Raw genomic sequence first — 24630 nt, forward strand, 5'->3', positions numbered from 1 at the left:
CATTAACATGAAAGGCCCACAGGTTTAATTAGTTTTGGCTCACATTCAGATAACGTTAGTATCCATATTGTTTAGCATTTCCTTTCATAGTCAGAAGCTTTAAAATAAACACTACTGAGTTAGACCTGCAGGTCAGGCCATCTGTGTCTTGTTAAACATGTCATGCTCCAGGGCATCTCAGCGATGGCACTTCAGGGAAGGACACACTCTTCTGTTCTGTTTTCCTTCAGATATATCCAACATGTTTATATATCAAGTCAGATAACTTTAAATCATACGCTTCATTCTCTTAATCATAAACCATTCATGTCCTTCCACTTAACATGGATTTTATCAGTTTAATAATTGCTTTTAGTGTAAAACACTAGTGTACTTATGTGATATTAGTTTGTCAGAATAAGACGGTTCACCTTGGAATTATTTCTACTCCATTCTTTTTAGCAAAAAACTATATGTAAGCCCCTTGGACATTTTATGGCTGTGAAGGCTGCAGAAAATATCCAGTGCAGACTGAATGTTGACATGATGTTTTTTTCTCACCAAGTGACAATCTAGTTTGAGGCCAAAATAGCTGCAGTATTGTATGTGTTCTGCAGTAAATTGAGGAGGAAATGTGAAGTAGAACAATATTGTTGTGTGTTAAGTGCTTTAAAACACACCAGAAGAAACTGCGTTCAGATACATAGTTAGATACAAGTGCAAATCTTGAAGACAGACTTCTATTCTAGTGTAGCAGCAGATAAACAGCATTCCTGGTTTTAGTTTTCCATGTTGACCTGTCACTCCAGTTACTTTATATGAAAGATACCAAACAGTATTATAAGCGAAGAGCCACATTGGTCTCTCTCATTTTGCTTTAATAACTTTAGCAGAAAACTGACAAATGGATTTTCAGTCCATGTCATGTTAAAAAAATAAAACTGCAGTGGCAAGAGAGGGTTTATCAGGCATGCCTGAAAAGGAAAATGTTAAGGAAAAAAAAAGAAGAGCTGCTGTGGTCTAATATTAAAATGAAAGTAGTCAATGAAGAGGAACCTTTCTGCGAGTGCTCAGCCAGGGGTGATCGTATGATTCAACAAGAAGGAAAATTATATTCAAAAATGTCATGTCAACAGCATTTGCAAACACAGCACGTTCAAAACACAAGGTTTAAGGGTAAAATGAGGCGATGGGATCTCTGAATGATACGAACTCCTTCGTTTCACTCTGGTCCTCAACAGATGTTCAGAACGGACTCGAGGGAGGGTCAAACAAAGCCAGTGTTACAAAAGAAATTGTGAAAATTGTTTTGTATTCATGAGACACTTTTCCGTTTGTTAAGTCTATAATTCAGTGTAAATACTAGTCAGATTTATAGCATTGTCCTTGGAAAAAAAGTTCTCATTTTACTGTGTATTGGACAGTAAAGCCCTCAGGCTGGATGTTATGAAAAATAAAAAAATATGCAAATTTGTTATAATTATTTGTGGGTGGGTGTGTGTTATTTTCTTTTTCTTTATCTAAAGCATTTTTTCCTCCATGAGAGCAGTACCTCCTGTTTTCCTGCAGAGATATTGTTCTATTCTCCCTCCTAATTATTTTCTCATGATCCCTCAGATGACTTATTAACCTATGTAATCTTGATTAATCTAGTTAATCAATTGGTATCCACTGAATGGACCACACTATCTCAGTAACTTCATCTGTGAAAGCAGGGTAACATCTGGATGGCACTTTATTCTATAATTGACACAATGAAAATTACATAATTAAAGCTTCTACTGTAGAAAGCAAAAATACAACTTTCTCAGTGCTCAAAATGCAAATGTTTTTGTTTTTTATCTAAATGTAAGGCAGTCAAGTAAAACATCCGCCCAAAGAAAAACAGTTCCCTGTTTTAGATAAAGTATCTGATCTGTCCTCTCCATCTCCCACTGCCCTAGAGACATGGGAAACCAGGGATGTAGCTGGAACCACTTTGTTATTCCAGTAACGGTACGGCAAATGAGGGAAAAACAAAACAACATCGTTATCTGCTGCCTAAGGAAGTTTATGAGCAGGTGTGAAATAGAAGCCCGGTGTTTCAGTGAAACAAGAATGAAGACAGAGGATAAGGAGCATGAGGGTGGGAGAGGAGAAAAGACTGGCTGCACGGAGCTGTCTCACCTCTCTCCCTGCCAAAAAAACAATCCAGCCGGTGCTCATTAGCAGCTGGAGTCTCATTACCCCAACAGTGGAGCCTGTTTAATGAGGCCTCAATGAGAACATGTATCCTGCTTCAACATTTGAGTTCAGAGGTACATGCTGACGTTCCCCCCTGAAGCAAGTCGGGTTCTCTTATTGCACATTCCAGTGTTAAAACCATAAATGTCTTCACAGAGTGAGAGTGCCATTATACCAAATTAAGTTGAAATTACTGATTATATATCCTGTACAAATAGAATAAAGTCTGAGGCTAAAGATTAACATGGTGACAGTAATCATATCTGCCTTTTATCTCATCTTGAAACTACTTTCTATGATACATTTTGTTGAAATGACAGATACAGATAGAATTTCATTAACCACTATGGCACCCGAGCTGAAGTTTCCTCATGCAGAAATTCAGCCCTGTGGGCGGGAATGACACCCTACAAGGATCTACACATGGACAGCACAGATTAATGAAACCTTATGATTAAATACTGAAAATGAAAAATAACACACAAAACATGCAATATCGTATAATAATATAAAAAGTGTTATCTTCTAGCTATTGATTTAAATAAAAAATACTAGCCAGCAGTCAGAGCTGTCCCAAAAAAGGGGGAAAAAAAAGAAAAACCACTCTGCTACACCAAAAAAAACTAATCATATTCCATTAATTTTCTCTTTCACAAAGTTACCATTTCCCCAAAAAGTTAAATCAAACAAAGAGGATCTTAATACATCATGGGTCATATAATTAGAGAGGCCCAATCATCTGACTAAATTGAGCATTGCTTACTAATTATGAACCATCCAAGTATGATAGAAAGGATCCTTCAAAATAAATAAATTCAAAACAAAAGTCATCATGTGACGTATCACACCACAATTCATCAGGGCACTCATTCAAGAAAGCGTCAAAATTGGAAGAAGAGATAACAGAAAAACTAGAGTGACAGTGCCAGGGCAGAAAATTCCCTGCAGATTAGTAATGCTGACGAAATCACCTACTACTCTGTTGAAATGCACCAAGAAGGTGTCTACGGAAGCATATTACAAGCAATTAATAAAGTGAACTCACTTAGAAAGAAAAAATTAAACATGACATCAGTGATTATCATCCCCTAAATCGCAGTGGGCGGGATCGTGTTAAGATGTTGTAAATGGCCAGTGCAAACAGATTAGCAGTGGAGTGACATGAGCTCCCTTGGGCTGGTTGAAGACCAGACATGCTGCATTCTGGATCATCTGCAGAGGTTTAACTGAGCATGCAGGGAGGCCAACCAACAAGGAATTACAGTAGTCAGTGAGTCTGATTTTCCAGATGTTGTAAAGAGTAAATCGGCAAGGCCCGGAATCCCAACGCAATGTGGTCCTGAAAGGTCAACTGACTGTCTAACATGACACCAAGATTCCTAGCAGAAGAAGTGTGATGGAATCCATCTGCACGCTTATCTGAGGAGGTAAGGAATGACTGGCTGGACAGACAATGAGCTCAGTCTTGGACAGATTTAGCTGAAGGTGGCGGTCCTTCATCCATGCAGAGATATCAGAAAGACATGCTGTTGGGTGTCAGGCATAGCAGTGGCAGGAGAAGCAATGAGAACCGAGTGAGATGTTGTACAGTGAAAAGCGAAGAGGGCTAAGCACCAATCCCTGTGGCACCCCCGTTGACAGCTCATGCGATCTGGACACTCTTCCATGCCATGATACCCTGAAGGACCTTCCTGGGAGGTAAAACATGAACCACAGGAAGACATATCCTAAAATGCCAAGCTTTGAGAGTGTGGAGAGTAGGATGAGGTGGTTGACTGTGTCAAAGGCAGCAGACAGGTCCAGCAGTATGAGGACTGAGGATAGACCAGCGGATCTGATGGCCTGTAGTGACTCAGTAACTGCCCGAAGAGCAGTTTCAGTTGACTGGCCCTGCCTAAAGCCAGACTGATGTGGATCAAACAGGTAGTTGTCGCGAGTAGTCATGAGGACCTGCGAGACCTGACTGAAGACGACTCGTTCTAGAAGTTTAACCATGAATGGGAGCAGTGAGACAGGCCGGTAGTTTTCAGCCCGGGCAGGGTTGAGTGTGGGTTTTTTCAGCAGTGGGGTGACCCGAGCTTGAAGGCAGAGGATAAGAAGCCAAATTTAAGAAAGGAGTTAATAATGTGGGTTATTGCAGGTTTCATGGTAGGTAAAATGCTCTGCAGGATATCGGTTGGAACAGGATCAAGAAGACAGGTTGTTGGTTTTGAGCCGACTAGAGGTTTAGAGACTTCGTCCTCATTTAGAGATTGGAATGAGAAGAAAGTTAAATGCCATGAACAGTTGTCGGGTGTTGGGAGCATTTGGGATTTTGTTCTGGTAAAAAGCAGTCTTGGCAGCCTTTAAGCTGAATGTGAAAAATGAAAATTTTCGTCGGCATTCAGACAAGTCAGTGTGCTCTTTAGATTTTCAACATTTTCTTTGGACTTAAAGTCCAGCTCTGTGGTTCCTCAGAACCTCTGTGAGTCATGTACTGGGAGGTTTCCAGCTGGTTTTGACACCAGACGACAGAGTTTATTCAGAGACGAGGTGAGTGAGGAGCAGAATGATTCTGTAGCCTCATTAATAGATAGTGTGAAAAAGTGGGAAGAGCGGTTAGAGCAAACTTCATCAGACAGCTGTGTAAGGCTGGCAGATCGTAGGTTTCTGCAGTAGGAAACCATCTTTGGAGTCAGGTGAGTGACATGAGGAAGGGAGATGGAAAATTTAACAAGGAAGTGGTCTGAGAGATACAGAGGTGTGGCACACATCAGCTGTAGTGCAGTTTCCGGTCAGCGCCAGGTCAAGAATATTACCAGCTTTGTGTGTTGGAGGAGTCTGGACCAGTGTAAGACTGAAAGAGTGGATGAGAGCCAGAAACTCATTTGCCTATGCCAATGTGAATGTTCATGTCTCCCAGTACAATTAGTGGACAGCCATCATCAGGAATGTCAAGAGAGAATCATGTCCGTGTCAGAGATGAACTCATCTATGTTGAATCCTAGAGGACGATATATGACCATAATGTATGCAGTGAAGGGCTTAGAGATCTTTACTGCGTGATATTCGAGTGATGAGCAGTTAGCAATGGGACGAATGGATGTGAAATTCCACTTTTTGGACATTCCAATGCCTGTACCAACTCCTCGTCCAGGAGACAGGTGTTTGAATGAATACTGCATTTAGAGGTAGAGCAGCTGGTGCAGCTGGTGTAGCCGTTTTCTGGGGGGATCCAAGTCTCGGTCAGGGCTAGGACCTGAATGTCTGAGAGATGTAACAATGAACTGATGAACTCTGTTTTGTTATCTGCGGACGGAGAGTTCCAGAGACCAAAGGTAAAAAGGATGGGGCAGATGGGTACACCATGGGAAAGCAAAGGTTTTGCTGATTGTGTTGCCTACCGGAGGCGCCTCTTGGTCTGTACCCGTGTGACCGGTATGGGTTTGATGCACATTGTGCATTACTTTGGTTGAACGGTGTTGAACGCTCGTAACTTGGGTCGGTGAACCTGCGCAGGTAGACTCGCAGGTCTTTACCCTGTGGGGTCTTAACCCGAAGTGGGCAGTAACAACGCTGTGGTATCAGTGTGGTAAAATACCGGAAGTCGACTCAGCTGCGACCACTTGGCCAAATTCGACCAGCTGAAACCGCCTCTTTCTGCTTCGCCCAGAGCTTTACAAAACAGTGGGTGTGACCCGCGTGACGGCGCCAAACTGTAGTCAAATACAGAGAAAAGTGCTAACGGCAGAGCCCAAGACTAACAGTGGCAATCAACAGCCTGAAAACAAACCAGAAACTCAAGCAAACACTCACCTAAACCGACTGACCACTCGCTAAGGAAATCTGTTCTCTACTTAGTTTTCAAAAGCATTGACGTATTTTGTGTCTGAAAGTAGCATAAGCGGCAGTTAAGCCCGCATTTTATCTAAGGCTCTGAATCTTTAGGTATCACACGCACTTTGATTAAACATCGAGTTCCAATTCAAAATTAATTTCAATTTAAGATTGATTGAAAACAGTTCTTGATTCAATACAAAAGTGCACTACTTTTATGCATCGTGTACAAAAAGCAGAAGTAATCTTGGAAGTTGAAAGAATCCTTATTTTTCCTTTAAAAAAAAAAAAAAAAGGTTTAATGTGGTTTGACTGATTACGAAATAAACAAAATTAGTAAGCATAAGCAATCCATCAGCAGTAATAGTAGGCTACCCAGGTTCTTCTCTTAAATATTTATAAACAAGACTTCCATTATCATGATTGATCTATACACCACAGCACTGAAGTTAGATGTTATAAAAATATCATATAATTAATTACTACAAGGTTTCTGAAATGTAGAGGCCAACCAAGCAAATGCATCATATACTTTAGACAAATGTGTGTAATAGTAACCTCAGATACTGCAGCATCCTCTAAAACTCTTTACTAAAGAATGTCAATGTTTTAAAATCAATATTGTATCTTTATAAAGCAGCTTTATTTCCAACAACAATGTGATGATGTTAAGTGTTTTCACTAAGTTGTCTATATCAAAAATGCGAGCTTTTGTTTTCAGCTCTCCTGAAGGGGCATACTGTAGGTGTTATGGTGAAATATTTTTTTTTCCTTTCCATTCATAGGTTACTGTGAATTCAATAATGCCGTGGCACAATTTGTGTTGCTCAGCGACCAGAATCAGTATTCAGATTCTTTCAACTGTACAAAATAAAAAGCAGGAGACAGTTCTCAGACTCTGTGTTAACATAAGTTTTCAATCTTGCTTCATACCACACACACGTTCTCAAAGTCAGTTCCAATGCAGCAATCAGTTTTACAGCATCTGCACATCTGCCCTCAGATTGAGGTCATTGTTAACCATTATTGCTCATTTTTCATATCACCTGATGCTCCTGCTTTCTTATATAAAAAGTATAAATGAAGCGTTCTATATTAAATTCAAGCATCGGTCTTTCTATCATGAGATGAATTTGAAAAAAGATAGAGAGGACAAGGTTATTGGTGCATAAACCTGTGCAAAGAGGAAGATGATTTGCAACTGCTTCTCTGTAAAATTTTGAACATACATTCATTCAGAAAGTCCAATGAAAGCTTTAGAGGGCAACTAAGCAATATGAAAATAAATATTCCAGTTATACTAGGGCACAATACATCAATTCCCACCTCAAGCACAGTTCCTTGTGGAAAGATGCTACTTGAGAGTAAAAATATATTTCCTGGTCTTGAGCGATCTGTGGTCTTTCATAATATGGACCATGACAAAGCTAAAAGTTCAGGCCAAGAGAAGAACAAATTAAGTTCTTGTGCAAACGTTTCATATATTTCATGGTCCAATAGAATTTAAAAATGATTCTGGAGGAATTCAAATCTGCTTAAATAAACATGACATAAATTAGGATCCGTCTAAAGTCAAACATATTTTGCCCGCTAGACGCAAAGTCTCTGATGATAGATGTGGCACTTGCTTTTTTGACATTCAGGAGAGGCATCCTTCTGCACAGCTACCAGCGAATCTCCCATAAATCAGTGCCCTAAATGTCACACAGTTCTTATACTGCAAGAGTTTCCAGCTCAGATTTGTCTGGCTCTCTATCAACATTCTATGCTGACGTCGACCTTATTGCAAAAGCAGCAATGTCAGACAACAATCTTATCCAGTCTCAAGAGTTTCTGGGAACCAAAAAAAAATGTTTTACCTTGTATATAAATTAAATAGAAAACACCACAAAGATAAACTCTTCACTGAATGGCTGCACAATAAATCATTAAAAAAAGAGTGGATCCAGATTCACACCTACATACAATCTCATTTCTAATTATCAACTATTCTTCTGCATTTTATTTCACAAGCTGCATCACAAAGAAACCCTCCTATTTTCCTCCAAGTTTCCTCTGAGTTGTTTCAAACTCTCCTCAACATCATTGGGTACATTGTTGTCGCCTTCTTCCTCAACCAATGGCAAGGCGCCTTTATCTCAAGTCACTGGCAGTTTTTCGGCTTCTCTATCAACATATCTAGCCACTTTTTGAGGAGACTCTAAAGTGGAAGCACCAATTTTTTTCCACTTGTTTCTTAGAGAGCAGAAGGTGCTGCCGTGGGTTGCTCCCCCATACCAAAGCACTCGAGATGGCCTTTACCTCACGCTCCTAGCTCCAGTCAGAGCCAGAGCTGGAGATGTTCCCCCCTTCCTGTCCTGCAAACGAATTGCACATACGTGAAGCTGCCGCTGACCGCTACCGGTCCAGCACTATCAAATAATAATGCATTATTTATTTGTTTATTTTTACTCATTGAGACACGGAGTCTTGTATTCAAGAGAGACCAAGTCGTAACCTTTTTACAGAATACCGTAAAAGGGGAAAGATATCCACACTTAAATACATTTAACTGTCTGTTTTGAGAACTATTCAGAAAAAAATCGGCTGTGATGCAAAGAAAATCCATTGAAACTACACCAAAAAAGCGCATTATATTATTTGCTTTATGGGTTCATGTTGATTCATTTGAAAGGTGACATTGCTTGTTACCACGGCTTTTACTCAAACAGTAGAAAAATCCACAAATGCAAAATGTATTGTCACATGCTGCTCACTCTCAATTCCTTGTGTGACATGAATTTCAAAAAGTTAGACCAGTGTTTCTCCACTGGCTGGTCGAGAGCCAAAAGTGGGTCATGGGCCTTGGCCTCCAGTATAGCTTAGGCTCTCAGGTAAAGCTACATATTTTTTAACTCTTTTTTCGAAGCACTTCTCCATCGTTGCACTGAGACGTCAACGACTGTCTCGTGTTTGTGCATAAAATCACTGTTAATTCTGTAAAATCTGAGGTCCAAACTGCACCATATCTTCATTAAATAAATCTCAGAAGTTTAATGTTTTGCTCGATTTGGCTCGCAGCTTGTCCTTAAAAGGGTGCTAGTGGGTTCCTAAGCCATGCCAGCTGAGAACCACTGAGTTTGACTGTTTGAAAACAAACAGTTTAAGCAGCATGGTTGCTACTCAAGACATTTCTGGGTCATTCCAGCCAGAACCAGAAGCTAAAGTCCATTCAGCTGCAGGGCATCAGTTGTGTTTAGGTAGCATCCATATGCAAATACATTATTTCAGTCCATAAAGAGGCATTCAGCTCACTAAAATGAAATGACAGATGATTAGATAAAATTATGCATGAGTAGGTGACTCATGGCTTCTGAAGCGTGCGCTATATGAAAATTGGACCACATGAAAGAAAGCATATGAGGTTGGTTGTGCATCTGGCCTTAATATAACTGATATGTCACAATTAGCAATCACTGGTTAGGCTAATAAATCTGTAATTTCCCATAATTAATAAAGACAGATTTCTCATTTCCTGAAATTTTTAATAATTCACTTTTTTACCTGGTAACGGGTACTGTTAGAGAAAGAAGCCGAAAGGTTTTCCTGGCTGATGGCTTGTCTCCTGCATTTATTGAATCGAGGAGTCAATCAGAGCCACAAAGAGGCAGCTATCTGACCTTAAAAACAGACTGGTTATTCCTTCAGTTCTTTGGAGGCTGAGTCAACGTTTGAGAATGTGTACAAATCACTCCCAGAGAACAGATTCACACTTGAATGCCTGGAGCTGTACAAAAAGAGAGGCTTTTGTCCGTTACATATGTTTTAAATGTACTCAATTAGCAAGGGTACTGTCCCAGAGACTACAGTATCTTTCTATTTTTCATGAATTGACAAATCCCTATTATCAGACGCAAAACCTGAGATTATCAGTGGTAAATATCCATTTTTGTGTACTGCCTGTTTTGGGATTAACTCAGCAGGACTTCCATCTATTCTATGTGGCACTAAAAATATTTGCTTGGTTTGCTCACTTTTCACGCACTTTTGGAGAAAATGCTACAGTTGCTTCAGAAAGTAATCATAACGTATTGCATTCATTTTTCTTAAATTAAATTTGTGGATATTTGTTTTTTCCGCATGACTATATCATCAATTTCCCACAACAACAAAATGATAAGTACTAAAATATGAACAGTAATACTACAATTTGTAAATATGAACAACTGTGTGACACGACCTTCCTCAGAGAGATTTCAACCTAACTGCTTTACAGGCCTGACTGATCAAGGTCTGCCAAGATAGTTGTCATTCCAGCAGCTTCTCCTATCTCCTGAAGCCACACAATAGTTTCAAACACCCCATGAAAAAAGAAACAGTAATGCAGCATCGCTCTTTATGCATCAAAGTAACAATTCATTTTTCAGTCAATGACATTAAATCAAAGTGCACATCATGTCAGCAATGACACTCTGACAGCACATGACAAGCCTAAAAGTTACTTTTAAACAAGGTCATAAAATATAAAAAATCCATAATTGTTCATCTTTGGTCTGGAATAATTTACCTGTATGTATTTCTAAATGATAATCGATGAATACCAGAGGATCATTTTCTAACATGAAATCAGTTTGAAACTATTCAGTCAATCTTAGGGTCGGCTCACACCAACCTGACGGCCGACCGTCGGCATAAAAAAGCTGTGGGACTGAAAGTTGGCTGTCGTCTCCCTGAGTTGGTCAAAAAATACTCCCAAACACACCAACCCGACGCCGACTGGAGCGTACGTCCCAATACGCTAATATGTGATGTCGCCCAGAAAGAAAGGGAAAGAAGAACAACCAGAAATGACGGATCGCTCTAGTCTAGAGTTCTGAACAGAGCCTGCTGTCATCAGTCAGTGTTTACATTTCTGATAGAAGTCAAGAAGGATCTAAAATACAATGTCTAATAATGAAAATATACTGGCGTTCACAACACAATCCAAATCTAAGCTGATGATAGAGTGTAATGTAGCGTCTCTGCCTGCGCTGTCTATCGAGTATGTTTACTATCGTCATTTTCGGTTAACTTTGATTCGCTAGTAAAGGGCTAAGCACTCCACCAATCAGATTGGTCATGGAGGCCGACGGCGAGTATGCTGTTTTTTTATTGAACATTTGCCCCATTGGGCTTTAAGTGCAAACTTTGCTCTTATTAAACCAAAAATGAATGAATAAAGTGCAAAACTCTGTAAAATAAGTTGAAAAAAAGTTTTAAAAAATATAATAAAATATAAGTTTTATCTCTGAAAAAAAAAAAATCAGCAAATCAGCACTTGCAAACATACAGTAAGTTATATTTCCAATTAAATAAAACAAGACATTTTCTAATTAAACTAAATTGGGTCTTTGCATGCTAAATAATAATGCAACCCATGAAGGAGGTAGAGGTGTGTAATGTCAGTCATTACATTTGTTGTTCACATTTGCAAGTTTTTTGCAAGGAACACGAGCCGGTCTACCCCATCTGGCTTGAGGGATGCCCGGTGGCATGTTACAACGCCCCCTCCTACACTAAAGAGCCTCTCCCATGGGGCACTTGTCGCAGGTATTGAGAGGTATTTCCATCAATCATTAATATGATATCAATCATTAATATGTGTGCAGACAAGGTAAAAAAAAAAGAAAAAGTGAAAAATCGATTTTACGATTTTAACGTTTTAACATCGTTCTAATTACATAATCGCGATTACGATTTAAAATCGATTAATCGAACAGCCCTATGTGGAATCAACCAAAATTAAGGCAGACGGACGACTGCACGGGACACACCAAACTCGCCCAACGGCGTCCAACAATCGCCTTAAAAAAACCAAACTGCTTCAACTAAAAATACATTTAAACACACTGCTTTTACTTTGTTTTAATGGGTATTGTCGAAGTGGGTGAACTCTAGCTTTATCTTTGTAGTTAAAAAAAATCAACAAAATTAGGTGTTAAAAAACTGAGGAAGTCTGAATATTTTCTCACTTTCTACTTTGGCAGCACTGAACTCAGCGCTCTTCTGTAAACACAAGTGGTTTTTGAACATCAACTCTTTTGAGCTTAATTTTTTTTCCCACTGCATGACAAAGTAAAATACAGCGAGGAGAAGTATAATTAAATCAGACTGCTTCTGAGTTAAGCGCAGGGTTATGAGTGGGCGGATATGTGCTTCTAGCAGGATGTCACCTCATAGGGACTGTTGTCAAACGACTCCTAACATGGATTTCTATTGCACTTAGTAATCGCAAAATAAAGAGACAATTCTGAAATTGCGGCAAGGTGACGTGGCGGAGAGACCCCGGTGTGTCCATTGCATAACTCTTGTAAAATGTCGTCCAGCTGGACTTTTTTATGAGCACAAACTCTCCTTGGATCTCGTCAAAACGAAGAAGACGATCTCAACTTTGAAGACGAAACATGATCACTCAAAGGCAAAGCCCTTATTAGGGGCAGCGGGAAGGATTCAGGAATTTCTGGGAGACGATGGGTCATATTGTCTGGTCACATGACCGACTACGTGACATCACCGGCATCACGAATCTGAAATCCGGTGATGGCGGACACTTGAAAATGCGGAAAAGGTGTTTCCATTACACTTAAGCGCCAAACTGGACTGTCGACAAGTTTGAAAAACCACCTCATTAAAGCGTAAGTAGGTTTTTCTTTCTGTTTAATCTTAGGTGTTTCCATTAGTGTTGGGCGGGGTGTTGAATGTGTAAAATGAATACAACCTACACTCAACAACATTGGTGGGGTCAAATTTTCCAGCTGCACTTACTTAACAAACCAAGATTCTTATCAGTTTTTTCTGAGTTTGCATGTTATATATTTAGCTGATAAACAGTGCCAGCACAGCAGCTGTCCAGAGATCACATTTATCAGGAATTTACTTTCTGCCGGTGCCCTTCTCTGAGGTGTGTTCCAGCTGAATGCCGGGCACACCCTCATGCCGGGGTATTTCTGTGGTGGGTTACTGTGGTCCATGTATATGAGCCATGTCAAGTCAAGGTGCACTCTTCCTCCACTGCCCTTTTCTCCTTAAGATAACGTGTTCTGACTCTCTACTTAACCTTAGTTGAGGAATCTGAGTCTGCGCTGCTCAGCTGGAAATCAAACCAGAGTACTTAGTGGAACATTACCCATAGACACAAAAACAAAACGCCACAAGAAAGAGTGGGCAGTGATTATGCTTAAGGCTCGTAAAGCGGAAACAAGAACAGGCACTTTCAGAGTTGCGAAGAATTTTTAGGTCTTGTCCCAGTCACTTTCCCGTGACAGAGAGTCAGTGCTTTGGTCAAACAGTGCATCTTTGCACAGTTTAAAACTGACTCCTTTATAATCTAAACACAGACTTTAAAATAAACACTTGGCTATTATGTGTTTGCATTAGGGCCTACATGAAGAAAGAGAGTTTAAATGTGGCTCTGCTTAGATTCATGGACTAAACATGAAGACATTTTCCACTTCTAAAAAGGAGATTTTCTTCCCCCCCACAATAAAAATAAATAAAACAATCAGAAGCAGAACTCACCATTGTGAGAAGGCTCCTTGTTATCAGCCACCTTCCTCAGAGCCGAAACAATGGCATCAGAAGGAACGCGAGGACTCTCCACATATTTGGGTTTCCTGATCGGACCTGTCAGCACCGAAAGCAGAAACAAGGAGAATGAGAGAGCGGCCAACAGAGAGATGCAAAACAGGAGGGAATGACAGAGACGGAGAGAGTTCTCACAGGACTAATATGTTCCAGATGGAGATGAGACGCACTGGTGTCTTAGGTGGATAAGCTCGACTGCACCGAGCCGCACATAAAACTCACACACACATACACGCACACACACACACACACACACCGAGTCAGCTCCCTGCACTGACAGCAGCTCCGGTGTGACAACCCTGAATGTTGTCTGCATGGCAGGAGTTGCCAGTAAAACCCTACTAGAGGGTTTTGGGAATGTAAACTACGGCAGGAAACCACAACAATTAGCCTCTTAGCAAACTAAAAAATGCTCAAACACACACGCACACACACACACACACGAACTGTTGCACAAGTGAGAGAACTGATTTACCGTTTCCTGTGTATTGATTTGTACAGACCTGCAGAAGATCTATGTAGTACAGCAGGAGCGTCCTTGTAGTGAGGACTCATTGTCTAGTTCCTTTATTCCGTCTGCTTACAGCGTGCTAGAAATAGAAAATCCCACAACTACACACCCGATGCTTGTTCATCCCATGAAGGCAGAGCTATCGTAAAATATTTCTAGATTTTAATTTGCAAAAAACGTTTGCTCATACTGCTTTTGCATTATTCCTAAAGCCACCGGAATGTAAGTTTGTTCTCCGGAGTGGTGTGAAAAGTCCATTAGTCATTCCTAAAAGGCAATTTAACCGTTTATACAGTGATATCCCAGAAAGACACTAGTGTAAGGCTGGTGTTGAGTGAAGCCTTACTTGAGTAAATTAGTCTTATTTCGGGTCGTGAGTAAGAGAAAAGACGGGGACAACGGCTTCGGAGTTCGCGTGTACTTTAATGACCCAAAAACAGAGTAGGAATTTTGAACATCCAACGGTATCACTCCGCCTTATGTAAAACATATTAATCACAACAGGTATGCTGACTAATCTAACTATAGTCCCTGATTTACATCAGAATATACCAAAATATATTTATAAAATACTGAACCATGAATTACCAAAATAAACTTAACAAAAATAAATCTCCTCTTACATTCTTCCCCCTCTTCAAATGAAATGTCCTCATTTCAACAGTTATGAAAAATAAATCTCATCTCAAAACGAACAAGAAAATAACTTAGCCGTCACTGACAGGTAACCAGAAAATTTAAATAACCATTAGTGTGCACCACGACAAATGACATCAACCACTTTTTTTGTTTTTTTTTTTCTTTTTTTTTTAAAGATATGTATGTATGTATGTTTTTTTTTTTTTTTTTTTTTTTTTTTTTTTTTAACAAAGACCATGTCAAAACATAGTGAAAAACTCAAACAGTGTCCCACCAAATGTAAACAACAGTCCATATAAGATGCAAAACAGTCCCTTTTCCGTCAGGTGAGGGGAATGGGGGGAGGGGGGGGGGCACTCACAGCAAAAGCCTCTGTGGTCTGCGAACAACCCGTCCCGAACGAGTTGTAGAGGAGCCACGTGTCTCGCCAGATACTGCTGGAGCAGCAACAGATTGTTGGTTGGGTTGTGGCAGGACATGAGAGACCCGACCTGATGGTCTCCTCAGCAGTGGAACAGAGGGACAGGCAGGGGCAACAACCTGTCCAGTCTCAGGTAGTCCGTGATGTAAGGGAAGTGAACCAGATAACGCGGTATACCTGGGAAGAGTCTCCATATGCCGTGAAACCACAGGTTTCTCCACTTGTGCTGGGGATGTAACCCCAGAGGATCTATATGGTTTTAAGCGATCATAGTGAACCACTTTGTGTCCAGCCCCAGCACGTCTCAAATCCACTAGCTCATATAAGAGCCTCCTGTCGTCTGAGGAGACAACTTTGTAAGGTCCAGTCCAGTTAGGGTCAAGTTTCTTTCTCTGTGTAGTGGGATCATCCATCCAGACGAGATCCCCACATTGATAAGGCTTGAATCTTTCAGACTTGTTGAAGTAGTACTCACGCTTGAGTCTCTGTTCCTCACGATGAGAGCGAACGGCCTGGAAAACGGTGTCAAGCCGTTTCACTAGTTCTGCACCATAGTTCTGTGGTGTTAGTGAAACTACTGGTGTGGACAGAGTCACATTAGCAGGCAGACGAGGCTCCCTGCCATGAGCCAGAAAATAAGGTGAGTAACCAGTACTTGAGTGTGGGGTGGAGTTAAAAGAGAGAACCACTGCTGGCAAATAGTGATCCCATTCACCACCATTTTGATGAATGAGTTTAGCCAACTGTTCTTTCAAAGTCCTATTAAATCTCTCCACCATCCCATTACCACGAGGGTGGTATGGTGAGGTCCTTTTCTTTTTTATGTGCAGTCTCTGACATATTGTTTGGACAATATCTGATTCATACTGTCGTCCCTGATCTGAAAAAAGTTCTTCTGGAACCCCATGTTCAGGAATGTAACGTTCACACAGTAGTTGGGCCACAGTAGCCGCTTTCTGATCTGACATAGGGAATGCACTGACATACTTTGTAAAGTGGTCTTGCACTACAAGAACATAACGGTGTCCCTGTGAAGTGGAGGGCAGCTCAGTAATATCTGTGCACACAAACTGGAATGGTCTCTCAGCCTGTATTGACTGTAAGGGAGCCCTGAGCTGTGGTACAGGTTTTCTATAAGCCTCACATGTATGACACACATAACAGAAATTGTCGATATCACCCCTCATGCTAGGCCAATAGCACATAGTCAGAGCTTTCTTGAATGTGCGATCTGCACTATAATGACCAGAGCAGGGGTTACCATGTAAAATGTTCCTTGTCTCTGTGATGAGTGTTTTGGGAATAAGCACCTGAAACACAGCTGGCAGTCCTGGTGCAGTGTGGGCTTTCCGACAGAGCAAGTCATTACACAGTACGAGTTTGGGGAACTGCCACCACAGTTTTCTCTGCATTTTACCTTTAACATGTCTGAGGTACGGACGTTCATTTTGCTGTACCCAGGTGTACACATCTGAAAGAATGGGATCAGAAAGTTGTTCAGCTAAAATGTCATTTCCCTGATTAGAGAATGTGTTTATCAACAAGTCAACATCTGTGTTAGCAGTCCAAATAACAGAACTGTCTTGCGATACACACACCTGAGCTGTTGTGCTTACCACAGATGGTGGCTGCGTTGGCATGTCCTGCAGCGCCGGAAGTGAAGAAGGTGTGTTCAGTCCAACAGGAGAAGCACGGTCGTCCCGTAGAGAAGGTGTTGTGTCTTTTAGGACCGCTGTGTCCCCCTGTGAGGGAGGGATCCGTGACATAGCATCCGCGTTTGTGTGTTTCTTTCCATCCTTGTGTATTACTGCCCACTGATATGGATCTAACTCCAAAGCCCAACGACCTCGTCGTCCTGTAGGGTCATGTGTGACATCCAGCTTCCTTAGACTGAGAAGGGGGCGGTGGTCAGTGATGATCGTGAATGGATTACAACTCAAATAGTGTCTGAAATGCCTGACTGACCAGACAATGGCCCAAAGTTCTTTGTCATATGTAGACCACTTTTTCTCTGAGCGGGTCAGAACATGACTAGCATACGCTATAACCCTTTCTTGTCCCTTTTGAACCTGAGAGAGAATTGCGCCAACTGCATAGTTAGATGCATCTGTACTCAGGATAAATGGCTGATGAAAGTTGGGAAAAGCCATTATAGGGGGGGAGATGAGTGCATCCTTTAATGTCTGAAATGCAGTGGAGCACTCTTCTGTCCATTCGAATAACACCTGTTTTTGAGTGAGTCTGTGAAGAGGATGAGCAATGGAGGCATACTTGTGCACAAAACGTCTGTAATAAGAGCACAACCCCAGAAATGCTCGAACCTCAGAGGGTGATCTTGGAACAGGCCACTCACATATGCGTTGGCAGTTGACTGGGTCCAGTGCCAGTCCATCACGTGAAACAATATGGCCCATATACTTGACTGCAGATTTGCAAAACTCACATTTCTTTGGGTTCAGCTTCAAACCTGCTTGTCTGAACCGTGTGAAAATGTCTGTCAGATTTTTAAGGTGATCATCAAAGTTGCTCCCCATACAGATTATGTCATCGAGATAAATGACACACGTCGTCCAATGGAGACCTCTCAGGACGAGCTCCATTAGTCTCTGAAACGTTGGTGGTGAGTTTTTCAGACCCATGGGCATCACTTTGAATTGGTAGAGCCCATCACCTGTTGTAAATGCTGTTTTGGGTCGGTCTGCAGGATCTAGTTCAACCTGCCAGTAACCACTTGACATGTCCATGGTAGAGAAAAACTGAGAGCCAGACAGTGCATCCAAACTATCATCGACTCTAGGGAGAGGATGCGCATCAGTGATGGTAACTGAGTTCAGCTTTCTGAAATCGACACAAAATCTGTACGTACCATCTTTTTTCTTTACCATAACTACCGGACTAGCCCAGGGGCTTGCACTGTCCTCAATCAGATCGTGAGCTTTAAGCTCTTCCACCTGACGGTGAATTTCCATTTTCATGGCAGGAGAGGTACGATAGGCTCTTTGTGAGATGGGAATGTCACGTGTGGTAGTAATTTTGTGTGTGACCAGGTTTGTCCGTCCAAAATCATGTGATCGCTGACTGAACACATCTGAGAATGAGTGTAATGTCTCTTTCAGCTTCCTATTTTGCGCACTTGTCAGGTCGGGGTTTGAAAAATCCCGTAGTTCAAATGGCTTGGATGCCACGGGTACCTGAATGTTTACATTGCAAACAGAGCTTTCCGTTACAGTGTACTCATCTTTGGTACTGCCAGAAGTGGCATGAAAAGTTCCTATCTGTGTGCCACAGTGTAACATGACTTTATCACTAGAGGGATTAGCCACTTTTACATAGATGAAACCTTGTTCAGCTGTTGCAACAGCCCATGCAAAACCAGTAGATGATTGGTTTGTGTAGTGTGGTTCAAACACACCTATATAACCGTTGGGTACCAGTCCTTTAAGTGACGTGTCTAGTTTAGCAGAGATGACCATTTCTGACATGGCAGGAACTGCAACTGAGGAGGATACTGTCACCTCAGTTAGTTTAGGAACATACTGGTGTGGGCTGACCAATGGGATAACTTTGTCATCTACCAAGAGCGACATGTTTCGTGGGTTTACAATAATACCATTAGCAACCAGAAAATCCCAGCCCAAAATCAGTGGTTTAGTACAGTTCCTAACAACTTGGAGGGCATGTGTCATAGGTTTGTGGGAAATACTCAGATTTACTGTTATTGAACCAACAGAGTCAAGAGGATCACCTGTGACACCTGTGAGAGGAATAAACTGCTTTATAATCGGCTTTCTATGAAGTGAAGGTGTAGACATCCTGAACTCTTCACTGATAACTGAAATGTCTGCCCCAGTGTCAACAAAAGCATGTACAACAGTGTCCTCAATCACAACTGACACATACCTGCTTGACACGTCAACCACAGATAAACAGTCTCTGGTGACATCAGTAGGTGGGTCATCGTGGTCCTTTTGAGCCTGGTTAGAATCAGTAGCTGACAACTGGCTCTCATTGTCAACTACTGGTAGTTTCCCTGAGAAGAGTTGGTGTGTGCAGGGGAATGGAACCGTACACGTCCAAAACTTGGGGATGGTTTTGACTGTTGTCTGTCCTCTCGACAGTCAGGAGAGCGTCCACGCCTTGTGTAGTCTCTGGGTGATGGACTGTAAGCACGTGCATAATGTTCAGGTGATCCAGAGCGAGTGCGGGTATCCCGTCTGTCATACCAGTCTCTTTCATGCCGTGATGATCTGTAGTAACCATCATGAGGTGAGTATCGTTCATAGGAAGAGTCTCTGTAGGATTTCTTGTCAGAGGGATAATAACGGCTGCGACCCCTCTCACTATCAGGAGTGAGGCTCCGCTGACGAGGTCTATAGTCCGATGAACCATGTTGTGTTTGTCGTTGCTGGCGTTTCACCTCCAATTGTAACTGCTCCACCCTGTCTGTAAGTGTCTCTAGTGTTCTCTGCATTTTCTGAAGATCATCTGAGGTGGCAGAGTGAATCCCAAGAGAGGTAGAAGATACAGGAAGGTGAGTGGACGTCATAGGAGGGACAGCAGGCGAGACTTGTGCTTGTGAAAAACACTGCAGTGTGTTTGGGCTTGAAAACATCCTGCTGGCATGATGAGCATTCTCAATCTGCACTGCAAACTTGAGAGCAGATTCCAGTGTCGTCAATCCTTGTTCATGGCAGCGCACCTGAAGATAAGGCTCAATACCAGCAATGAAGCGCCTGAATTTTTCTCCATCTTTAGCATTTTGTCCATATGTGGGAAAAGCTTCCTCCACCAGTCGGCTAATTTCAGCAGCAAACACTGGAAGCGCCTCACCAGGCAGGCGAGTGCGTGCGTTGACATAACTTTGAAATGTAGTGAGATAAGCAGTTTGTCCAAAAACAGCCTTAAGTTTGTCTTTCACTGCAGTGTAGTCAGATTTCGTACCATCAGTTAGGCTGTCCCAGTAACTAAATGCAGCACCACCCAGGCGTGCAGGCAGCAGCTTAGCCAAACTGTCATCGTCCGAGTTGGGGTTAGCTTCTACAGCCACTTCAAAACGTCTACACCATCTAGAAAAGTCCTCCTTTCCATCTCCCACGAAGACATGAGGAAAATCTTTCCAGTATTGCCACATATTAGCATGAGTGGGACCAGGTTGAAAAGGCAGTTCGTTCCCTGAGTCACTGTTACTGGTCATAGTTCTCTTTTTCTTCTCTGGCAGAGGCACAAAAATTGTAGTTACAGTTCACAATGGGCCCATATCATTTCCAAGTCTTAGCTTTTGTTGATTTAGATGGGTCCGCTTTAATGATGTTGCATTCAGAGTAACAGGTTGACAAAATTACCATGCAGTCCCATGAAAATCAGTCCACAGCAGCACATCTCCCATATGCAGCAGTTTGAAAATCCACGAAGAGCAGAAATAGTATCCACTTTGCCAGTCTCTGTTACTCACAAACACTGTCCTTTGTTCGTATCTTGGTAATTGAAAGTCCGTTTTTTTTTTTTTTTTTTTTTTCGGAGTTCGTGTCCTCTTTAATCCAACGTGCACTGACCGAGTCTGCAGCTCCGCGTTAGCTCGTAGCAGGAGCCGGCCACGATGCGGGACAGAAAAAAAAGAAAATCGGCGGTAGCTTGTTATCCCCGGCAAAAACTCAAACACAGCAAAGTCAGCAATCCACAAAACCCGCTGCCACCAGTGTAAGGCTGGTGTTGAGTGAAGCCTTACTTGAGTAAATTAGTCTTATTTCGGGTCGTGAGTAAGAGAAAAGACGGGGACAACGGCTTCGGAGTTCGCGTGTACTTTAATGACCCAAAAACAGAGTAGGAATTTTGAACATCCAACGGTATCACTCCGCCTTATGTAAAACATATTAATCACAACAGGTATGCTGACTAATCTAACTATAGTCCCTGATTTACATCAGAATATACCAAAATATATTTATAAAATACTGAACCATGAATTACCAAAATAAACTTAACAAAAATAAATCTCCTCTTACACTAGTCTAAATATTAAACCATTAAACCAAACATCACCTCAGCAACTAGACATGTACCTTTTTAAATTCTCCACATGGAGTCCACACTTTCCGAGCACAAGCACACACGCAAGTCGACAGAAAGTAATATAGAAACAAAAGTAGCCTGTATGACTTAGATCCATTTATCCATAAAACGTGTCGTGTAACAACACACTTCTCAGCCAACTCCAGCCTTGACCTACTGCAACCCATCCAAACTTCCTCCACTTCCAGACTCCCGTTATCAGATGTCTGCCTCTGTAACCCAAATCACAAGATACAACATAGACGGGAGGAAGCAGACGCACAGCAAATCCCACCTCTAAGAATCCTTGTGAATAAGAAGGAACAATAAAAATCCTAAACAACGGATGCTTGATGCACAGTGCCATCTATGGATGTTCAAGCTGAAATGCAAAAGGAAGAAACTGTAACTTAAATACCCAAAGACAAGTCTCTGTAAACTAGGTCTTGGAGTGGACAGCAAATGAAAAAAGCTTTTAAGATGATGATGATAATGTAGGAGGTAGCTTTCCAACACATGAGACATTAAAGCCCATTTGGCCGGAGCAAATCGACTGGTGTAATAATGAAGGGGAAAGGTCCAGTTAAAACGCTACAAAAGCAACCCGGTACAACCAGTTATGAGGCAGAAAGTGTCCAGGAAACCCATCTGCATCCATCTGTGGATGGTCAGCTACAACCTATTAACAGGAGTCACATGGCTCCAATTAAAGTCGGACTACAGAGAGGAAAAGAGCTGTATGGGAGACACAGTTTAGGTAAACATCTTATATGAAAAGTAAACTGCCTGATATGATATGTCCAACTGCCTTTATCTCATCTAAAGTCAACAAGGGGCACAGTTTGAGTAATGCAAATTATTTGCTTAAGATCAAATTCAGTTTGCAAAAACTTCAAAGAGGATCTACTCATTAAATAACAAACATGTGGCGGGCTATTAAGAGGTAATTTTGTGCCACATCTAAGGGTTGATATATGGTCAAGAGGGGAGAAAAAGAACTCTGGTCTCTAAGTGCCAGACGAGGCTTAGAAGATTTTCCTCTCCATTCAAAATCTAATTTCAAAATTTAACAGGGTGCTATTACCACTCTGTCCTTCTAGATAGAAGCACTGACGAAATAAGCAATTGAAGTTTATAACAGGCATGAAAAGGTCACAGAAATGGAGGCGTCAGATATATGACCCTTGAAGGACGATGAGAGGCAGGCAGAGATGAGATGCGCCCTCACATTCATCACACCTAGGCTACAAAATCCTGAATGCAAAACCATTCATATTCATTTTGATTGGTGCAGAATTTTAAAGCATTGCACAAAGGATTAAGATCCCAAATGTTAACCTCTACAACTGTAAAAGGACACACTGATAAAATTATACTCAAGGATTCTTGACTAGGCGTCAAGCTGGTGATGAATACAATCAAACAATCAAAAAATAAAATAAAGCTGGCAGACCTCTTCCGAAAGTACACCGAAATTGAAAAAAGGGACTTGTGGAAAAGGAAAATGGAAAATTCCATGTGCAGTAAATCCAAATTAAAGTATGTTTGCTTTTTAAACAAATGCAATGGTAAGCAAAAAAAAAACAACATGGGGGAGGAAAAAAAAGAATGAAGAAAAAGAGGTGAAAAGATTCTCTGTGGGGTAAAGCAGATAGGTCATCTTTGACTGCAGAGGACTCGCTGGTATTCACTGTCAAGAGTCAGGCATCCATAACCAGCAAGCAATCATTCAGCAGGAACACACACACACACAAACACACACAGATACACATACCAAACACTTGAATACCCATCACCAACATCTTACAAAATCCAGTAAAAGCTGGTGAAAGGGAGGATTGTTCATGCTTAGGAAGTGATCAAGGAGCTTTCCCAGCATTCTTCATGTTGGACTCTGACTTCTTCACATTTCAACTTATCAATGACACAGTGTTTAGTCATTGTGCAGCCAAGGAGAATGAAAGCAGCTGCACAAAAACTGTCTTTATATTCTAAATTGTGGTAATGAGCTCAAAAGTTAAAATTATAATATTCAGGCAGAAAATGTTAGATGAAACTGGCTTTATGAATAGTCCATGAAAAACCGGAGTGCCAGGGGAAAGCACTTAGCTCTGCAAGAGTCAGTTTTTCCCACTGTGTGGGTGATCATACATTTTCAAAGCCCAACCAATGTAAAGCAATGCCCAACACCATCATATGAGTGTCATAATTCTACTGAACGGCGGACGAAACAATAAGTCTGAGTTTATTCGGTTCTGACCTCTGAAGATTTGAGATTTCATAGTGGGTGGGGCCCCATGTGATGTGGAACCAAAGCCAGAGAAGATTGGAGTGGAGTGCGGTGAAATGCAGAGTTCATCTAAGAAACATTTCAATCAGTCCCCGCAGCTTCACATGGTCTCGTACAACGCAGCCCTTATAGGAGGCATCAATGGTTCCCTTGGGCTGTCTGGTTCCTGTCAAAGCCACAGGGCTGACCTGAAGGGGCTACAGCTGATAACGAAGTCAAGTAAAAGCTACCACTGTAGAAGATGAAGAATGATAGATCAACATGCTAGGCCTGTGTTGAAAAAATCGATGTGTCTAAAGATCGATTTTTTTTGTATTTTTATTTTTTTTATTTTATTAATTCATGTATTTTTTTTTTTCATCATTACATTACAACTTGTGGTTATTTTTTTGTTTATCCCCAAAAAAGGAATGTTTTGTTGGACACGAGAATAACTGGGGCCATGTTTTTGCCTTTAAATATGTTTAAAGGTATGAAAACATTAAAGTGTTATAATTGCATAAATTGTCTATATTTCATTACTTATATACTGTCTTGGGGTTACATTTGCAAAAAATGCTAAAAACCAAATGCTCAAAAATTAAAAACCAAAATAGACCGAAAATGGAACAAATAAAAACGGAATGTGGGAAAAAATAAAACCGATTTCATCAGTCTCTGTTTCCTCCCTGGATCTGTTTGGTAATTCTGACCCACATGTTGTTTCTGAAAGCAGTTTTATCAGCATTCTGGGATCTGATTGGTCCTTACAGCATCATTAGCTGCCAATACTTGCTGTTTAATCCCAATATAATACTAATAGTAATATTTTGCATAACTACAGTCATATAATTCATGCAACAGCTCAAAAAACAGTTTTAATAACATTAACCCAAATCAATATCAGAATCGAATCGAATCTTGATAATCGATTCTGAATCTTAAGAATCGGAATCGAATCGATTCTTGACATTTGAATCGATCCCCAGCCCTACAACATGCGTCCACATGTTTCAGAATATTATTTGAATGTTATCCTGAAACAATAATACGAGTTAGAATTTTTTTTGATAGCACATCCTAACACGTGTGCAACCTAACGTGTTTACAGATAAAACTAAA

General features: G+C 41.1%; 1 protein-coding gene across 5 annotated transcripts in view; it reads right to left on the bottom strand.

Annotated features, from left to right (window-relative positions):
- The window catches only part of tanc1b (tetratricopeptide repeat, ankyrin repeat and coiled-coil containing 1b), a 115456-nt gene that overhangs the window by 52820 nt on the left and 38006 nt on the right, over positions 1 to 24630 (bottom strand). For 4 of the 5 annotated variants that reach the window (XM_061723600.1, XM_061723598.1, XM_061723599.1 and 1 more), the window contains exon 4: positions 13555 to 13659. In XM_061723600.1, the coding sequence (XP_061579584.1) occupies positions 13555 to 13659 (105 nt within the window). Of the gene's footprint in view, positions 1 to 13554; positions 13660 to 13755; positions 13813 to 24630 lie in introns of those variants that run through there. The other variant, XM_061723601.1, reaches the window with a different exon arrangement.

The sequence above is a fragment of the Cololabis saira genome, chromosome 6 (genome assembly GCF_033807715.1).
Source record: "Cololabis saira isolate AMF1-May2022 chromosome 6, fColSai1.1, whole genome shotgun sequence".
In the NCBI taxonomy this organism is placed as follows: Eukaryota; Metazoa; Chordata; class Actinopteri; order Beloniformes; family Belonidae; genus Cololabis; species Cololabis saira.